The 19,142-nt window shown below is 36.7% G+C and overlaps 1 protein-coding gene across 1 annotated transcript in view; it reads right to left on the bottom strand.

The window, feature by feature from the left end:
• LOC149085112 (uncharacterized) overlaps nt 1-18,828 on the bottom strand; it is a 57,780-nt gene extending 38,952 nt beyond the window's left edge. The window contains exons 1-6 of the mRNA XM_089232922.1: nt 18,745-18,828; nt 15,855-15,914; nt 12,962-13,030; nt 9,034-9,105; nt 4,135-4,212; nt 2,739-2,783 (exon numbers count right to left, since the gene is read on the bottom strand). Of these exons, the coding sequence (XP_089089048.1) occupies nt 2,739-2,783; nt 4,135-4,212; nt 9,034-9,105; nt 12,962-13,030; nt 15,855-15,914; nt 18,745-18,766 (346 nt within the window). The 5' untranslated portion in view covers nt 18,767-18,828. The remainder of the gene's footprint in view (nt 1-2,738; nt 2,784-4,134; nt 4,213-9,033; nt 9,106-12,961; nt 13,031-15,854; nt 15,915-18,744) is intronic.
• Nucleotides 18,829-19,142: the final 314 nt, after the last annotated feature.

Here is a 19,142-nt window from a genome sequence, read left to right as displayed (position 1 = left end):
GGGAATACGTTATGATCACGTTAAATAAAAAAAAAAGTTTTTTCTTCAAATTTCAAAATTTTCAAAGTCAGATAACTGCAAAAACTTTGAACGCAATTCTCGCCAGGATGTGCCAAATTATGAAATTTATCATCACTTCAATTAACGCGTATATTAACACTAGAACGAACTACCAGAATTTTTCCATCCCTTTAAGACTTACAGAGAGGCCAAAATAGCCTCTATTGTAAATATACATGATACAGCTGGTAAATGTGAATTTATTTCTGAATTAAAATAAGTACCATAAGAAATAGGGTTGCCTGTCTTAAAATATTATCGTATGGGGTTTTTTGGGGACGTGGGGCCCCCTGGGACCTCAACCAAGTGAAGAAATACAAATACAAATACAACGCCACAACAGGCAAAATGCCCAACGAGGTGGCTGAGATATTTTATATATTATATATATTATTTTAAATATCATGTTTTTCAAATTTATGCAGCATTATTCATTGACTTCAGAATGTAAATATATTTGCTTCACAAATATCCTTGAAGGCTTAAGTGACCTGAATCTTTTGAGTTCCACCACATATGCTTTTCTGCACTCTGCTCCCTCCCCCCCCCCCTCATCCAAGCAGGGGCAGTCAAGAGATTTTACCTTTGAAGCTAAATGGAACAAAAATTCAGAGGAAGTGGAACAATAATTTTTTATCACAAAATCCCTGGCATAGATAAAGAGGAACCCGGGGCCAAAAAAGCAGTCTAACAAAGAATCGTTCGGAAGAACCTTTATCAGGAGCGCACGAGAGCGTCGCGGCACACAGTTGGAGAACCCCTGATTCAGTAGGTTCAAATGACGGTCATAATCACCTGGTAATTCTAGTATTAGGATTTCATCTTTTTGCCGAATCATCACACAATTGGAAAAAAAATATTTATTTAATGTTATAAATACAATAGAGAGAAAGAGAGATTAACGGCTTTTTTCTCAGCCCAAGGAAATAGATATTTTCTGCATATTATGCCGAGGGGAACTCGGAAAGGAAAGTCATCTGGTCTCTACCAGCACTCGAACCCAGGCCTCCTTGAAAACCTGGTAAGCATGCTACTATCAACACCGCTGGAGACTCGACCCTGCCTTACTTAGATGCGCTCATAGTGGAGCGAAGAGGTACGAGTTTCAAGAACTGACTAGGAAGAAAAAAATGCATGGGGTGGAGGAAGTGATATCCGCACATAATAAAAGAGGAGGAGGATAGATAATATGGCAGGAGGGGTTCTGAAATGTAAAGGGTGTGATGATGATGAACCCTCTACAGAAGAGGGAACGAAGAAAAAAAAGAGAAACCTACCAATCAGCAGATAGCGAAAATCAGCAAATCGAGGTGAAGAAAAACATGTTTGTTCAACTCCCGCACCTCGTTGAGTGGCCTCTTTCTCCCTTTTGTCTCACTTCTTCAGTTTCTGCGCGATGTAGAACAAAACAATATAATTGTTTTCGTCTCTAGTCTCTATTATGCACTTCAGTACTTCTTGGGAGAAAATTTCTTACCACGAGAGCAAGAGCTTTGTTTTCTTTTTCATTCTCGAGCGCATACTTGAGAAACGCCTATATCGCAAATTTCATTCACATTCGTTAATTTTTGCGGCCGCTAGGACTCGTACATCGGCAAAGTTATTTTATGACCACCCTGTACATTTTGCACTTCTGCTTTTATTATCAGCTTTATCAGAAAACTACTATAATTAGTCCGCAATCATATTCACACTATAGCCTCATAATCTATCCAAACTTACAAGGTTAAATCTTTATTTATCAAAAAAAAGCGCATTGTGTTCATAATTTATTCCTATAATATACAGTCGACGCCACTTGTTAGAATCATGGATTATGCTATCATTATGGATATTGTTGTCGCTTTTTGCAAAGAACTGAACGGACCAATATCGTAACATGGGAAAAAAATTCGCGAGAATTTATCGGGACTTCGGATAATGTTATCAATTTTTTATCCGTCGAAAGTTTTTTTTCCATATTCTGAAAGTAAGGTTTAACCAAACTTATTTTTCCCCAGTAAGTTATCTTTATGAAGCTGCAAGCCTATGTAGGAGGCTAGAAAGTGTTCTCGCCTCCCCTTATTGACAAACATTTTCGTACTCAGTAATCGGTCTGAAGTATTCGCTGTGATCCATGTACGTGTGGAGCTGCTTTTGGGAATGGCCTTCCTATAGTGGAGGCAAATTTAGATGACAAAAAAAAGCCCTTTGATTCAGTTCTTGATCAATTTCTTTCTTGACCAGATTCAAATTTATTTTTCCGAGAGGCTTTCGTAAAGTATCTAAGAAACGTTTATTGAACATTAAAAAAATTAATTCATAATATACACTAGGCAGTTTCATTCCAACGTCCCACGATGGCTGAATAAAAAAATGCAGGATTTTAGCTCTATGGGAAAAAAAGTAGAATTAAGAAAAAAACGGAACGATTGGAACATTTTGCAACCAATTATGTAGGGAAAAAAAATCAGAATCGTCACGTTTTACTTGTTTATCATACGTTCCATTTGACCAAACGGGATGTATGGCCATCGTACTTGCAAGCATACCTTTTTCGGATATAATTTTCATTCGATTATAGTTATCAGTTCTGATGTTATCCCATTAAGTGGCGTAGACTGCCTAATTTTTGGCAGGCAAATTTAAAAAGGCAAATCTTAATACTGAATGAAATAAATGAGTGAAAAATGTCTTACATTGCATCCTCGAAGGTGTTGTGGCTTCCTTTATAGGATGTGGGTCTGAAAATATAAAAACAAGAGGCCGTAGGCATATATATTGAATGACTCTGACTATTGTAAATATGAGGGAACAAAAGAAAATGCCTAAAAGTAGAAATTAGAAACAGTTATTTGGAAATATTAAAAACCTTTAATATAATACTGTTTAAGATTTGACAATAAATTCTGATAAATATAGTTGAACCCCTGTATAGTGTATCTCCAGATATAACGAAAAAAGCTTTTGATTCTGTCACATTACCTCAATGCGCTGTTTCCCAAACTGGGCAATATTGGCCCCTAGAGTGCGATGGAGTGGTATAGGGGTGCGGTAGAAGATCTGTGTATAGCATAAGTCATATGGGTTTACTTAAGCTGGGGACGGGGGCGATGGAAACAAAAGAAATTCTGAAGAAGTGGGCGGTAGAACGGAAAGTTTGGGCACTTCTGCCTTAACATAAAATTCTATTTTATACGACTACAGTAATACCCGAAATTACGCAAAAGATGGGAGCAACAATAAGCATATGAGCCAAATTTGCGAGAGTCGGGTGCAATTTTGCATACAAATACATAAGAATACTTCCAAATACACTAGTCTTTTCGGCGAAAAAAATTGAATAAAAAATGCAGGTTTTCCTACATACAATTAAAAAATTATTGATAAAATTTTTAAAGTTCCCCAAAATATGCATCTATAGTGCGATATTTGACAACACTTTGGTCCATGGAGCGAAATTAGTTTCTTGTATTTGAAGAAGAGTAATTTTGTTATTAGTTTTTGTTTCTTGAATGGATCGAGAAGATATCCATATTTAGATAAGGCAACCACCATTTTTTTAATGGGCACTATTACATAGTATCATAATTATCAGGTTTTTTTTCGTAATAACTGCTCTTATTTTGGGTTGCTGCATTGTAGATTTGACATCCATGTTTTTCATGGCCATATTTTTTTTTGGCCACCTCATTGGGTTGTTTGCTTGTTGTGGCCTTTATATTATTTGTATTTGAATACGGGACTTTGGTTGAGCAGGTCTGAGGTTGAATCCCAGCTATAACATGGAAACAGTCGAACAACAGTTTTATTCGTATATAATTCTAAAGAACTATCAGGTGAGTTCGAACATTTCAGATCCGATTCCGAAAGGGCAGTCGAACGAAGATTCTAATCTAGACCCCGTCGAAGCAAATTCAGCTTCCTGATAACGAGTACAAATCTGATGATTGATTATAGAGACTAATTCAAAAACACATTTAAACATAGATCATAAAGGCTGACAACTGATTAAGTTTGAGGCTTTATTTTAAGATTTGAATCACGCGCGTAATCATAATTAGAGCCCCAAAATCGAATCAGTATATATCTTACCTTCACCTAAACTGAGTACTGATTTACGAGCTGTACAACGGATAGGCGAAACTTCTTTCTCTGTTAGTAGGCACGGACCTAATGAATTGAAACAAAATTAGCAAAGATGTGTAACGGATAATACGGAAATAATAAGTATAAAATTGAATGGAATAAGATACATCGGAAAAATACATTAAAAAAGATTTCAGAAAATGAGTATCAGATGAAGATACGTATGTTAACATTACCCTCTTCAAACCTGACCCAAAAAGGACTACTAAAAAAATTATTTTATTGATTTGTGTTTATGGTATGTGAAAATGCCATTCAAAGAGAAAAAAAATTTAATAAATGAATAAATTGATTAATTTGGATCGATATCTTTACTAGGATCATTTGAGTCAGATACACGTATGTGTACCTTAGGTCTAAACTTGAAAAAAGAATCATTAAAAGCCATTTCAAATCGTTAAAAATGAGATACCGCAAACACGGATTTTAATTTGGAAAACCTTTATAAAACTTTTTGTATAATCTTATGCTAGAACAAATACTCTGAGATTTAAGACAAGTTTTAGATAATTCAAATCTTTCTCTGTGAAAAGACAAATCCACTTTATTTTATATAGTATTTTTATAATATAGTATATTTTTATAGTATTATAATATGGTATTTTTATGAAATTTATTTTGGGTCGAAGTAGCCCTTAAGTTAGGGTAATTTTGTCTCACTTCAAATATTCCTATTTTAAAACACCGCTAAACATGCTTGAAGAAATGGAACCCACTAATTTTGAATGAAGAAAAAGTACTCTCACATATGTGTGTGTGAGTACAAAAATTTACTTTTTATTGATTCTTAGTTTACACTGGTGCTTCTTTGGCAAAAAAAAAAAATGTTTACAAATCAATGAAGAAAAAAGACTAAATGAAATCTATGTTATTAGAAGTACATACATGGGTGACTTAAGAGTGGGTGCGACGGGTGCGGTGCACCCGGGAGGTAGTCTGAGCTTTTGTTGATTGTTAACATAAGTTTGATCAGATACATAAAGTTTTGAAGAACAAAAAGTCATAACACCACGCGCTGCTCCTCTCTTGAATCATACCTTGACAACGAAAATGTTGAGGAAACTTGAGGAAACAGGCAGGGCCTTGGGCTGTAATACTAGAAACAAGAACGAACTCGATCTATCTACGCCCGTGTCTCGAAGTTACTCTTTCGGTCACTCCCATGCTAACAGACTCTCTAGGTCACCAGGGCCGGATCTTCAATCCTGCGAACTACGTGGCTGCATAGTTCAAACGGCCAATTTATTAGGGCACCAACTGAAGAGAGGTGATTTTTCAGGACGCCAACTGAAGGGGGGGGGGGGCGATTTTTTATCACCAAAATATACACGCTTACACTAGAAAAATGTCCAAAACCGTGTTCTGTAGGTCACTCTTTTTGTCGCTCACTGGCCCAGCCCCTCCCCCTCTCTAGACAGAGGCGGGTTTGTAGTTTTACAACCTGTGGGGCTGTACAAATTTTACCACCCATCTCCCATTCTATTAATTTTCTTGATCCACTCATTCCTCAAATTTGACGCCCCACTGAACTTGTCGTCCCTGGCTATAGGCCGCTAAAACACCTTGTAAATACCCAGTAATTTTTCGGGAGCAGTCAAATGAAAGGCAAAAAAAGAATTTGGGTTCTCACTTCTCCAGGGCCTGGAGCACCAGAAACCCCTTACACTCCCCCCAGATTCCTCCCTGAGAACCTTAGAGTAAGTATTTTGGCTTTAACAAGGTTCAACTCTGTTAACAAAATTTAGATTAATTAAAAAATTCAAGCCTAAAAGGAAGGAAGATATGATGGCGCATGAATAAGAGCTGCAATGTGGAAAAATGATCTGCCATAATTAAGAACTGGACCAAATAAATATATAACAGGGCAGTTTCTTTAAAAGCGGGATGTATGGTCAAGGAGCAGGCAAAACAATTTGTGTGCTTTCGGACGAATAAAAAATCAGGTTCATCTCACAGAATCGGCTTCCCACCAGGGTTGTCTTTAGGAGCAGCACATGAGCTTTGCACCCGGGCGGCAGGTGACGTAGAACCACCCTTGAATACATACATAGATACTGTACCTAAGTATGTATAATCTTTGTGTGTATCGGTCTTTTATAAGTTAAAAAAAATTTCAATTCTTTGTCTATTTAATATTCACGGAAAAAATTCCTCTTTTCAATAATTTTGGAGACGATCACTCGTGCGATATTAGATTATTTTTAGAAAAGGTGTCTTTTTTTCCCTTAGCCACTCTCAAGCCTTTTCTGTAGGCTCCACGGAATCCACAATAGTGCCAGTTTCTGCTACACTCCATAACCAGTTCTCCTAGAAAATATATTTTTCCTTCCAAGCAAATACTGTTCTACAATAGTTTCTTCTTCCAAAGTGTCCTTTAGAGCAGTGTTTCTCAACCTTTTTCAGTCCATGGCCTCCTTTGGACCATATTTTTTTCTCGTGGCCTTCTATTTTACCTAGGGCCCCTATCCTCATCCAAGAAAGGACACGTTCTACTTATGGAATTAAATTTAATCAAAACTAAATTTATAATAACAAAAATTTTATAAAAAAAAGATAGATCTCTGGTACCCTGGGTCCGGCATGAATCCAGAAGGTGGATGATCATCCCTCCCAAGAACCAAACTTTGCGGAAAAAAATACACACGGCGTAATCAACAATTTAGGCGGCATTGACGAAATATCTCGTCAATCTCTTGCCTCTTATTTTAGCATTGACTTGGATTGTATTTTGATTTTATTGTCGCAAGGACCAACTTGGTCAAGCTGCGCCAAAACAAATGTCCCTATAAAAAGAATACAAGATTTGTTCTCGTCATGTCAAAAGACAAAAGCACGCACGAAACGCAAAACAATGACATAGATTGTAAAATTTTAACATTGACATTCCCAGACATTTTGTAATGTTGAAAAAGATTGCAATTATTTGTCGGACAGTGAGAATCCGGAATAAATAAGTTACTTGAATTCGGTCTTTTTTTTTCATTCATTTGAATTCATTTATTAACCGTTTAAGCGGCATTGACGAGATATCTCGTCTCGTTGAAAGCCTTAGCATTGACAAGCCCAGATATTTTGCAAAGTTGATTTCTCAATGGAACACACCAAAAAACTTCGATATATATATATATATATAGTTCAACAAAAGCATTTTAATATTTTTAATCAGGATGATATTGGCTTTAAAATTTGGTAGTTACCTAAACCAAAACATATACTGGATTCCTTGCAGGAACGAAAGTTTGACAACAAACAAAACACGTGTATTTAACAGGATTATGAAAACAGTACTACTGCAACCCAGCGGTAAATATTAGAACTCCGTTGAAGGTGGGGTTGCCTAACTAATGCTACGGCTTGGCGGAATCGACGGTTGCTATGCGAACCTGAAGCATTCAGCTTTTAGAAGGCATGTTTCAATCCTATGTTCAATCCAGTCCCAAACGCATGTTTTCGTTTTGGGACAAAGTAACACTATTTCAATTTCAATTTATTTCCGTACATGAATATTACAGTGCATTATAAAACTTGTATGATTATTGATACAGGTGAGAGCATTGAACAATATAACAAAAAAAACTGTACACGTACAGTCGAAACACGAAGAAAATGGCATAGAAATGCCCTGACGAGCTCCGTGGAGGATAAGAAGGGTTGGCAAAACAATCAGGAAAACAAAATGAAAAAGTCGAAAAAAAACATAAATTGATGCTATATTATAATGAGGAAAAAGGAGGAAATATACTAAATCTCAGATGGCTGTTGTGTTAAATAGATTTTTAGACGGGTCTTAAACATTTTTGCGTAGGCTATTAATTTCTCTTAAAGCGGCAGGTAGATATTCCAGCATCGTGGGCCCGTAGTATTTATATTGTTGAAAAGCATTTTAGTGCAAGCTGCAGCGGGGTAAAGTACGTCACGTCTACGGGTATTATATCCGTATTATAACACGTCTACTGGATGGTGGCTAAATTATTCAGGTTATCAGATGATGTACGACCCAAATCAAGTGACAATAAGTAAGTGTAGGAAGTATAAGAGTGTTGTACAGTAAAAGTTTAATTTTTAACGGAATGATAGTAGATAATTTGGCAATGACGCCCGTTGCCTGTCTCAGTTTAATACGGGTGGTATGTAAAATGGTCATTCCATTTTAAGTGAGAATTGAAAATCACACCCAGGAATTTTTTACTGAAGAATTATATTGAATTTCAAAGTTATTTATGGAAACTGGTTGGATAACAAGAGGAATCGGCTTATTAATTTGTCGAAATAAGATACTTTTGGTTTTTATGTGGTTCATTGTTAAAGAATTGCAACAAAACCAACCGAAAATTTTGTTGGCGTAGTGGTTAGTAACAAAAACTAACTCTTCAACTGTGGAAGAGGATATAAGGAGACTTGTCATCCGCGTACAAAATCAAATCAAGGCCACCCCGATCAAATTCAGTATCACCCAAGGAGACCACCAGATCATTTACATATATGTTAAAGAGTAGAAGGCCCAAACAGGATCCCTGGGGGACCCCAATTTCATAGCGCATTAAGGGTGACTTAATGTTATTTATTTGTACATAATTGTTTTCGGCCTGAAAGGTAACTAGCGAATAGTTAAAGTGTATGACCCCGAATTCCAAGATGATAGAGCTTTGTTCTTAAGATATTATGAGAGATAGTATCGAAAGCTTTACTAAGTCAAAGAAAGTGCCTGTACAAAACTTGTTACAAATTCACTACAGGGCCAAAGTATAGCCCGTGTTTACGGTACATATATGTGTACCTCTGAAGCAAAGAGGTTAGGCATGAGGAAAAAAATTATTTTGATCATTTATAAAATTAGTATCTTACCTAAATTGCTTAGTGTTTTGCGAGATGTAGGCACGTAATTTACAGAAGGTTCCCTTGATTGTTCGTCTGCCGCTAATAAACAAAAGTAAATTTTATACCATGAATGAAGCACGAGTAATTTGATGATAGGGTGAAAATCTCTATAAAGTGTTTAGTGGAAATTTGATACATAACGCAGGGCCGGAACTAGAGGGGGGCAGGAGGACAACTGCCCCAGGGGGCAAAATTTAGGGTGCGACAGTTTTAGGTGGGAACAAACAACACCGTTACAAAATTATCGAATTTTAAAATTCTGGGGGTGGGAAAATAATGTTTGCCCCAGGCGGCAAGAATCCTAGTTACGGCCCTGCATAACGGAAGAATACATTTTCGAAAATAAGAAGCCTACGAATTATACTGTATATTCGAAGTTACGTATGAATTGACATGAATAAAAAATTGTCCTGACTCGACCTCAAAGCCACGTGAAATTGTAGAACGGGTTCACACTGGACCGATACGGTAAGCGATACGACGGCGATATGGGCACGGATTACTTAAAAAACATGAATCAATCCTTGTCGATATCGCTTATCGTATCGGTCCAGTGTGAACCAGCCCTTAGAGGTAGAGAACATTAAAACCCGCAAACCATATACTATACCTTTATTATCTTTAGGAAAGCATCGTCGGAAACGTGTCTCCCGAAGACGATAGCACTGTTTGCATGCGCTCTATGTTGAATCTTTCTATCTGCTTGTGTATGTGTGTGTTGCCTGTGCGCGCTACGCCTGTCTGTGTGTGCATGCGCGTGCAATATTTTCTGCTCCAAGGTGTACATGAAATGTGACCGTTACCTAATAATTAGGCTGACCATATTTGCTCGAAAAAATATTGGAAATTGGGCTTCGAAATACGGGAAAATACGGAACATTGCCAATTATCGCCAAAAGGGATGACAAAAGCAAAGTTGCTAACTCGTTCTAAAATCACGGAAAAGTCGCTAATCGCGGGAAATGAAGCGCCACTTCAAAGTGCAGGAAATTAAGAAAAAAAAAACCAACATGACAAATATATAAAATGAATATTCTTATTTGTAGTCGTAATTATTGTAATGTAATTTCTGAGTTAGAAAATCAAAGTTCATCCGTACACGCATCACATCCTCTGGATGACAATTATGTTTTAAAAAACTAATCTAAATCTCTGTATATTGAAAATGAATAAATTTGATTTGATTTGATATATAATTTTAATCGTTGATTTGAAGAATAAAATGAAAAATAAAAAGTAAAGTTAGCTTCGTTGAAAATACGTGAAAATCCTGGACATTTCTGGAAAAAAGTCGGGACAGAAAAAAACCGGGCCTATCCCCGTGAAATACGGGACGAATGGCCACCCTACTAATAACGCATGATTTGCATCGGAATGATGATGAAATTTCGTTGGAAGAATCGGGTTACCATACGTCCCGAAACAATGGAATTTCATGGCCGGAAATAGGGGGGGGGGCAACTGCCCTAGGTGACAAACTTTAAGTAGCGGCATATTTTATAAAATCATTGAATTTTGCAGTGGGGGAGGGGGGCTGAATAAGTTTGCCTCCCCGCCTCCCAAAAATCCTAGTTACGGCCCTTCGGGATTGCACCATATTTTGAAGAAATCTGTCACTGTCCAAAATAAAATTAGATTTAACTTGAAAAATTTGAAATTTATTTTCATTTTTTTCCTTTGAAAATTTTTTGTTGGCAGACTTGTCATTCTCAGCACCATCCACCATGACTTTCTTTTCGATAGGTTGGCCACTTTTGAGTTGAACATTCCTTCAGCATCTAGAATCTAGATCAAGTAGATGACGAGTGTCATGAAATTTTTAAATTTTAGATTAGTACACCACATAGTCATCAAGTTTCCCAGTTGTATTTACAGCTCTATTTATACATAGTAATACCTCGGATAACGCAAATAATTCGTTCTCCAATCACATTCCTTAACCGAAATCTTCATTAGAAATATAATCTTTGTTTCATACGTTTCTATGAAAAATCATTTAATTCGATCAAAGAACTGCCCAAAATTTCAAACTTTCACAAAACACTAAAAAGCCTTATAAAAAAAATAAAAACTAATTGCGAGATAAAAGCTTCACAATTGGATGAAGGTCAAGGAACATCAAAAACTGAACATCTTTTTATTTGCACTACGCATGCTATGTAGTCGGGTTCATGAGCCACAGTGAAAACAAAAGTGAGTTTTGGTGTGCTATGTGATATAGTCAGCTCACTTCTCTCTCACACACACATGCAGATGAACAGATAAGTTTCTACAATGTCCAGACTGTTCAGTTTGGTATTTTAGAGTCTTACCCCATACACTGAAACCATTCAGGTCTGAGGTTTTCTTTTCTTTTTTTTAAATCCCTTTTCTCTTAGCTTAACCATTTATTTTACATGAAATGGTTTAAAATCATTTTGAAAGAGAAAAAGAGGTGTATCTGGAAAGCGATTCCGAGATATAAGTAAATTAATCTGTCTGGCTGGAGTGGCAGTTACTGATTGGATTCATTTTAATTGGCACGAAAATTTAGCTCACGGCGTGGCTGCTCTATGTTAACGCGTGTATCCATATGAACTAAAATATTCGTTGTCAAATCCATACTCGTTAGCTGAGGCAGAAAAACGTCGAAAAAATCTCCGTTAGAAGAAAAATTCCTAAGCTAAGGTGTCACTGTTCTAGTTACTGCAGCCACAAGACTGAACTATTTCTCAAAACAGACGTGATTGAAAATTACTTCAAAATTTCAATCATGAGTCTGCAACAAAGACCAGATGGTTTGGCTTTGCAGTCCACCGAAAATGAAAAAGCAAAAAAAATAGATAGAGGTGTTTCAAAACTGACTGACCTATTTGAAATATGAATTAAAAAGAACAAGAAGCGGTAAAAGGGCACTGTTTGGTGTATTGTGCTTAGGAAAACAGTGCATTTTCAGTTAGACAAAATTTTGAAATTTGTTAGAAAGTTCAGCAGATGATGCTAAAAAAATCACATGCGCAACACCAGATACTCACTCAGACTTATTAGGTACACATGCATACTTCCGGCACAACTCATTCGGTGGTAAATTTGCCATGGCGATAGACCGCAGTTGTGCTCGATTTGGAAGAAAGAAAGAAAAGATGGTGCTGTGCATGATTACTGATTCAAAATTTACTGGCTTCTCAAGCACAATGCAGCAAACGGTGCATATATCTAACGCTTTCTGTTTTTTTTATTCATTTTTCAAATAGGTCAGTCAATGAATTTTGGAACACCCCGTATCATCACAGTACAACATTCAGCATTCATCCCAAAATGTATAAAGAAGATTTTTTTAGTTGGGTTGTGTTGTGTGTCTAATGCAGTAGTTTCGAAAATCAGGGGGATCATTCGGATAATTGTAAATTACGATTTCTGAAAAAACCATAAAAAATACGCAAGATGTTTCAGTTAAAAACAAAATACCACACTATGCAAAAAAATGCATATGCTGTGTGACGACCATTTCTAAGAAGTTCATGATAAAAAAATTTTAATATTTATAATAAATTGTTATTTAATATTTTGGAATTCGATTTTGAATTTAAAAATGTATTTTTAGTTGAGGAAAATTTACTCAAAGTTGTTTTCAATGGGTCTTTTTGTTTCTAATTCAATGACCGAATTCAATATTCAGTGGGATAAGTTTCTTTCAAACTGAAATCAGTTGCCACTCTAGTGCAACATGTCGCATTCTTGGGAGGGGGGGGGCTGTTTCCTGTGAAGGAAATTCGAAAGTTTTTAGGATGCCTTGCAGCACTCAGTACGTTCTCGAATAAAACACAATGTTCTTATACAATAAGCTTCATACTCATGAAAGTTAAGTCCGTTTACAACTCGGTAATTAGATGAAATATATCATGTATTTTCTTACCACACTCACGATCTGCTTCGACGGGTGCCGGAGGACATCGTGTCGATCTCCCAAAAAATAGTTTTGATGCTGAAAAAGCAGGAAACCAATATGTTGAGTGCAAAAACTATGAAAGAGACAAGGAAATAAACTTGAGGTCAGCTACCGACACCTCTCCTAAATGAAAATTGCTAGAGTCAGGCACGGATTCAGAGGAAAAGGTTGGGGGCTTTTGTCCTTCCCAAGAGTAAAATAATATGGGAAAATTCGGTTCCGTAAAATACTGGACGGTCCGACGAACTTACAAATGTCGCGTTCCCCAACATATCGTCATGGATCCGTTAATGTCTCCACTATTTTCGCAGCTAAAGATATCTTCCTCCGCTCCATTCGAAGCTCATGCCTCTACTCCATTCAAAGCTCATGACGTCTGCCTCTACTCCATTCAAAGCTCATGACGTCTGCCTCTACTCCATTCAAAGCTCATGACGTCTGCCTCTACTCCATTCAAAGCTCATGACGTCTGCCTCTACTCCATTCAAAGCTCATGACGTCTGCCTCTACTTCATTCAAAACTCATGACTCGTCTGCCTCTACTTCATTCAAAACTCATGACTCGTCTGCCTCTACTTCATTCAAAACTCATGACGTCTGCCTCTACTCCATTCACAGCTGAAGATACTGTACCTGTCTCCACTTCATTCGCAGCTGAAGATACTGTACCTGCCTCCACTCCATTCGCAGCTGAAGATACTGTACCTGTCTCCACTCCATTCGCAGCTGAAGATACTGTACCTGTCTCCACTCCATTCGCAGCTGAAGATACTGTACCTGTCTCCACTCCATTCGTAGCCGAAAGTGTCTACTTCGCCTTCATTCGCATCTAAATATGTCTGGCTCCACTCCATTTAATGCAAAAGACGTCTGCCACCGCTCCGTTTACAGCTAAAGATATTTGCAACGCTTCTTTAGCTGCCGAAAATGCTTGCCTCCACTCCATTTGCAGCTGAAACTTGAGATGGGGGGAGGGGGTTTCCGATTTAACGGTCTCCCTCCCATTCATGTCTGAAAACGTCTGTCTCGTTTATTCGCATCTAATGATGTTTATCTCCACTCAGGCGCAGATCCCCAGGAGAGGGAGGTCGATCACCCCTCCTAAAAGTAGAATAATATAGGAAAATTTTTCTATCCCGTAAAAATACGGGACGATCCAATAAGCCTACACAATAATTTGCCCCTCCCAACGCATCGCCCTGGATGCTCCCCTGCTGTGAGTAAGCGGTTCTAACCATCCTAGTAAAAGATGTTTGTTATGGAATTCAGCACTTTGTGTGATATACATGTATCGCAAAATAATATTATTAACGATAAATATTGTTGGTGAGAGTTTGTGAAGAAAATTCGAAAACTTTCTCGATGGGAGGTCCTTGCATTACTCGGTAAGGCCTAGTATAAAATACAAGGTTTTATAAAGTACACTTTAAATCCGTTTATAACTCGATAATTCGATGGAATGTATCTTGTATTATCTTAAAAAGTCCGTTCAAAGTATTACGAAAGCACCCCTTCCCCCTATTCAGCAAAATTTAGTAAGCTGAGACAAAGCTTACTAAATGTGTACTCCTAGACCGATGCTAGTTTTAACCGAGAAGTCTTCGACAGTCCCCTTCACGGAAGTACGCAAGGGGGATGGGGGGGGGGAGGATGGGGGGAGGCACAAGTCTAAAAGTTAAAAATTAAATTTATTTAGATTGTGGTCATTCTGTGCACTAAAACATTTTTCTTGATTAGTCAAGTTGGCGATCATTGTTTTATTTTATTGCTTCAAGATATGTAAATTACTGTCCTGAACGATTATATATAATCGATGTTTCATCGGTATAGTTTGCTAATGGAATATTCTGTGTGAAAGCTGTGTAATACCTAAACTTTTCAAAATAAATACTTTTTGATGCCAAACGATTACATAAATTTTAAATATTTTTTTTTAATCCTTTAAGCGGTTTTTTAAAATTCTCCTAATCCGCATTAGAACTGTCACATAGAAATCGTCAAACCTTCTTGAAATTGCCACCTACTTTCAAGAAGAATATATATATTTTTTCGATTGAGAGCTGTCCCCCCTCCCTTGAAACAAAATAATAATAATAAAACAAGGAAGGGGGAAAAATTATCGTTTCCCTCTTGGTTATTTATGCTCTAAGCATAATCGTATGCAACCTCGAAGGGAAAGGAAAAACATAATTGCTCTCCCACTTCTGTCATCAGACTTTGAACAGAAGATGACTCCGCCAACTGGCAATTGATTGACAGGACGGGGGGGGGGGGGGAGAAAAACATGTTATCAGGAGGAGAAAACTTACAATGTGATGTGGTCAGGAGGTTGCCGTTTTGAAAAGCTTTAAGAACCCGAGATATCTCGGGATTGTCACAGTAAGGGTTAAATATCGAAACATTGAGGAAAAATGACTTTATATGCTGTTAAGAGCGGCTATAGTGGTTCAAATTCTCTTTGAGGACAGGGCTCTTTAAAGCATGGCTTGCCAAGCTCTTTGATGAGGGGCCGTTCAAGTATTACGTCATCATCGATGGGGGGGGGGGGTTTCCGATTTGCTGACTTTTGATGACAAGGGAGTAGGGGGGGGGGTTTGGATAATGCTTACGTCATCAACCACCCTTTATGAAAATATGAGTTAGGATTCACAGGGGCAGAGCTGATGACGAAATGTTGCTGACAATGGGGGGGAGGGGGGTCAGCGTTTTGCTGATTTTTGCTGACAAAGGGGGGAGGGGGTTAAAAATGGCTAAAAATTTGCTTACGTAATACTTGAACGGCCCCTAACATATATAATCATCGTCACTTTAGTATAGTATAGTGGCAATGAAATAAACATAAAATTGTACGCAATCTTACCATATGTCTCGATCGGAATAGGACGACCTCGAGTAGATTTTCTGAATGGCTGGTTTGAAGCTGAAAAACCAAGAGAGGTTGAATGCAACAACTACGACACGGAAACCAGAAAATAACATTAACAGCAAGAAACTTAAGGTTAGCTACAGACACATTCCCTCTATGTGCATGCTGTGAGCACAATCTCTTCTACTCATCATAGTAAAAAAAGTTATTTTTTGGAATTCAGCGTATCGGAGATATTTCATAAATAATGTAAAACATTCAGGGCTGTAACTAGAAATGAAAATTTACTCTGTCATCCGCGGCCAGTTTCATTTTGGCACTCGCATCCCCGTAAATTTTAGTGGTAAAAGAGTGAACTCAGTACCTTGCCTCGTTTAGCGCCAGGGGCACCAGACCTCCGCTCTCTCTTAGTTGCTGCCTTGTATACAGTATTTCTTATTATTTGTTTATATAAAATCTTAACTACTCACAAGAAATCATCAAAAGTTAAATAAATGAAATTAAAATCTACGCGCGCGCGTTGAAGACAAATAAACACAGAAATTGTTTGATTTAATGTCAACTGATGGATCAGTAACGCACGAGTTTTTACGTATATTAATAGTTTATATTAAAAATAATAATTGTTCGAATAATTATTGAAAATGGCTCGGTTTTTTTGTTTTCTTTTTTGCCAAGTGCATTCTGTGATTTTCGTTCGACAAACTTACTTTGTAAAGCTATTAAAAAGCACAGAAAAAAAAGCTATTAAAAAGCACAGAAAAAAAAGCTATTAAAAAGCACAGATTTTTCAATTGTACCTAGAGCTGAAAAAATTGAGTAATAACAGAATTATCATGGATCAAACTTCGAAGCGTAAATAGAAGTCAGCTTCCTGTTCAAAAAAAGACAAGTTTTTTTTTTCAAATTACGTATTGAAACAAAAACCTTTTGACCCCCTTTAAGTACTGCCTCCAGGAGCAGTTGCCACCCCTTCCCCAATTTTAGCCAAATGAGTGATTTGGCAACTGGACGGAGTCACGTGTGACCCACAACAAAATAGAATACGTCAATTCAGAATCCTCAATATATAACTGAGTTTTTTTATCGTGAACGAAAAAAAAAAAAAAAGATTTCAAATTTCTTGGGTGTTTGTTCGGTTACCGTTATTCATCGATGTAGTTTTCATTGGAGGCTTTGGCTATAGTTTGATACGTTCAGACCTCGGTACAGTAGAACCTCTCGATAACGGACACCCATGGGACCAAATATTTTGCCCGCTAATGGGGAGGTACAATATACAGTAACCTCCTTTATACGACTTTCACATTTTTATGACCTTGGACTTCGGTCGCAATTCATTCCTATACATTTTAATTAGAGCTTGTCCGGTTTACCGGATCGGTTAATCGATCAATTTTTAATCGCAGTTAAAAATTTTAGTTCAGTCAATCGACTCGATTAATCAGATTAAAATTTTTAATAAAAATTCATAATTTATTTTCATTTGTTTGGCGAAACCGATTAGATGTCTTAAATTATATTTATTTTTAGGTGTAACATTTTAAATGAGTGACCATATTTAAAAATATGTGAATCAATATTTTGATCACATTTTTCGAAATGGGAAAAATACAATCCGATTCAACGAAAATCAGTGATGATTTCAGTTTTAAAGTCTTAAAGGTTTTTTTCAGTTATTTTCAGTTTTAGAAGACAAGACCGAAATTTGTTGTCTCCATTGTGAACAGCATTTTTCGTATTCGGGAAACATCAGTCCCCCTCCACTTCCTCCAGTACCATTTGGGAGCAACTTTTAGGTAAAAAAGTAACAGTATGAAGCTCGTAAGCAGTGTCAAAATCAGTGACTAACCTAAAATGATTGATTTTCTAAAAAAATGACAAGATCCTAGAGAAGAAATTACAGAATCTGACAAAAATGTGTTCGGCATCACCGAGCGTGGAGCCTTAATTTCTTAATCTATCATATATTTGCTTACATCTATTGAACAGGTGAGTGAAATGAATAAAATATATTTTTGTAGCATTAGTTAATATAAAAAAGTTGTCTAATAAGTTTGTTATAAAGTAACAAATACTATATGCCCCATATAGGAGCTACTTAAAAGTATTCAATTAAAATTCGATTAATCGATTAAAATTTTTGATTTACCAGTTAAAACTTTTAATCGATTCTCAACCCTAATTTTAATTTTGAAAATGTATGTGTTACTGCAAAAGTGATATACCTGTGGTTATGCATAATTATCAATCGTCTTGATATATAGAGAAAGTTTCATTAAATTTCACTACATTTCTCACTTTTACCAGCGATTATGCGTAATTCCCAAATACAGTTGGAACGTCTGATGAATAGGAAAAAACTTATAACTTTTCTTCTGTTTCATTAAACCATTTAATTATTTTTACCCGTACAGGATACGTGCAATACACAAATTATAATATCGTTCGCACGGGTGGCGAACGAAACTTCAAAAGACAAAATCTTTACTTCACGTCGGCCGAAAAACCCGAAAACTGAATTTTATTTTACATGATGGTCCCGAAAGCCTTGTTTGTTTCATTAAAACCAACATTACCAATCGAATTCATGATCCTGGACCATAGTTATGTTCAGAGTTCAGTTAATTAAATAATTAATTGACGATTTATCATATTTACCGACATGAGCTTGGGATTGAACACAATCGCCGTTGAATATGATAAATTATCCGTTCATGACCAAAAATAAAAAGTTTAGAAAAAAATTAGTTTCTACCTGATTTCAAGTAGTTCGCTATCGGAAGTATCTATCCACTAACGAGGAGTGAAACACATTAAAGACCCTATTCCGCGGGACCTGGTATCAGAAAAATACGGTATAGTAAAAAAATATAGTACTTACTAGTCGTTTTTTTCTCCTCCATATCTTCTCGTCAGATTCTTCTCTCTCTCAATGAATAAATACTAATAACTCACAACAGCTAAATTAAAGAATGATTTTGGAATTTTGACAAGTCAACTCGATAGTAGTGACATCTGGCGGAACAAAAAGTAATGAGTAGTTTTATCTCACTAGTGGTTATTCCACTCCAGCGGTTCTCAACCTTTTATGACTTTCTGGTATATAATTTATATGGAGAAGCCCCGTAGGCCCATTTTTCATTCATTCATCAAAGTTACTGATTTATTGTTATTAAAAAAATAATAATAATTTTTTCCGAATTTACTACTTTTTTGTATTTTTCTCAAGCTGTCGCGCAGCACCGGTTGAGAACCACTGTTCCACTCTATTATAGTATT

This window comes from Pholcus phalangioides, unplaced genomic scaffold (assembly GCF_987345545.1).
Source record: "Pholcus phalangioides strain wild (caught in Gottingen) unplaced genomic scaffold, Ppha-v1.0 ptg000007l_1, whole genome shotgun sequence".
In the NCBI taxonomy this organism is placed as follows: Eukaryota; Metazoa; Arthropoda; class Arachnida; order Araneae; family Pholcidae; genus Pholcus; species Pholcus phalangioides.
The sequence above is the reverse complement of the archived record's forward strand: the minus strand, read 5'-3'. Positions and strand labels throughout refer to the sequence as shown.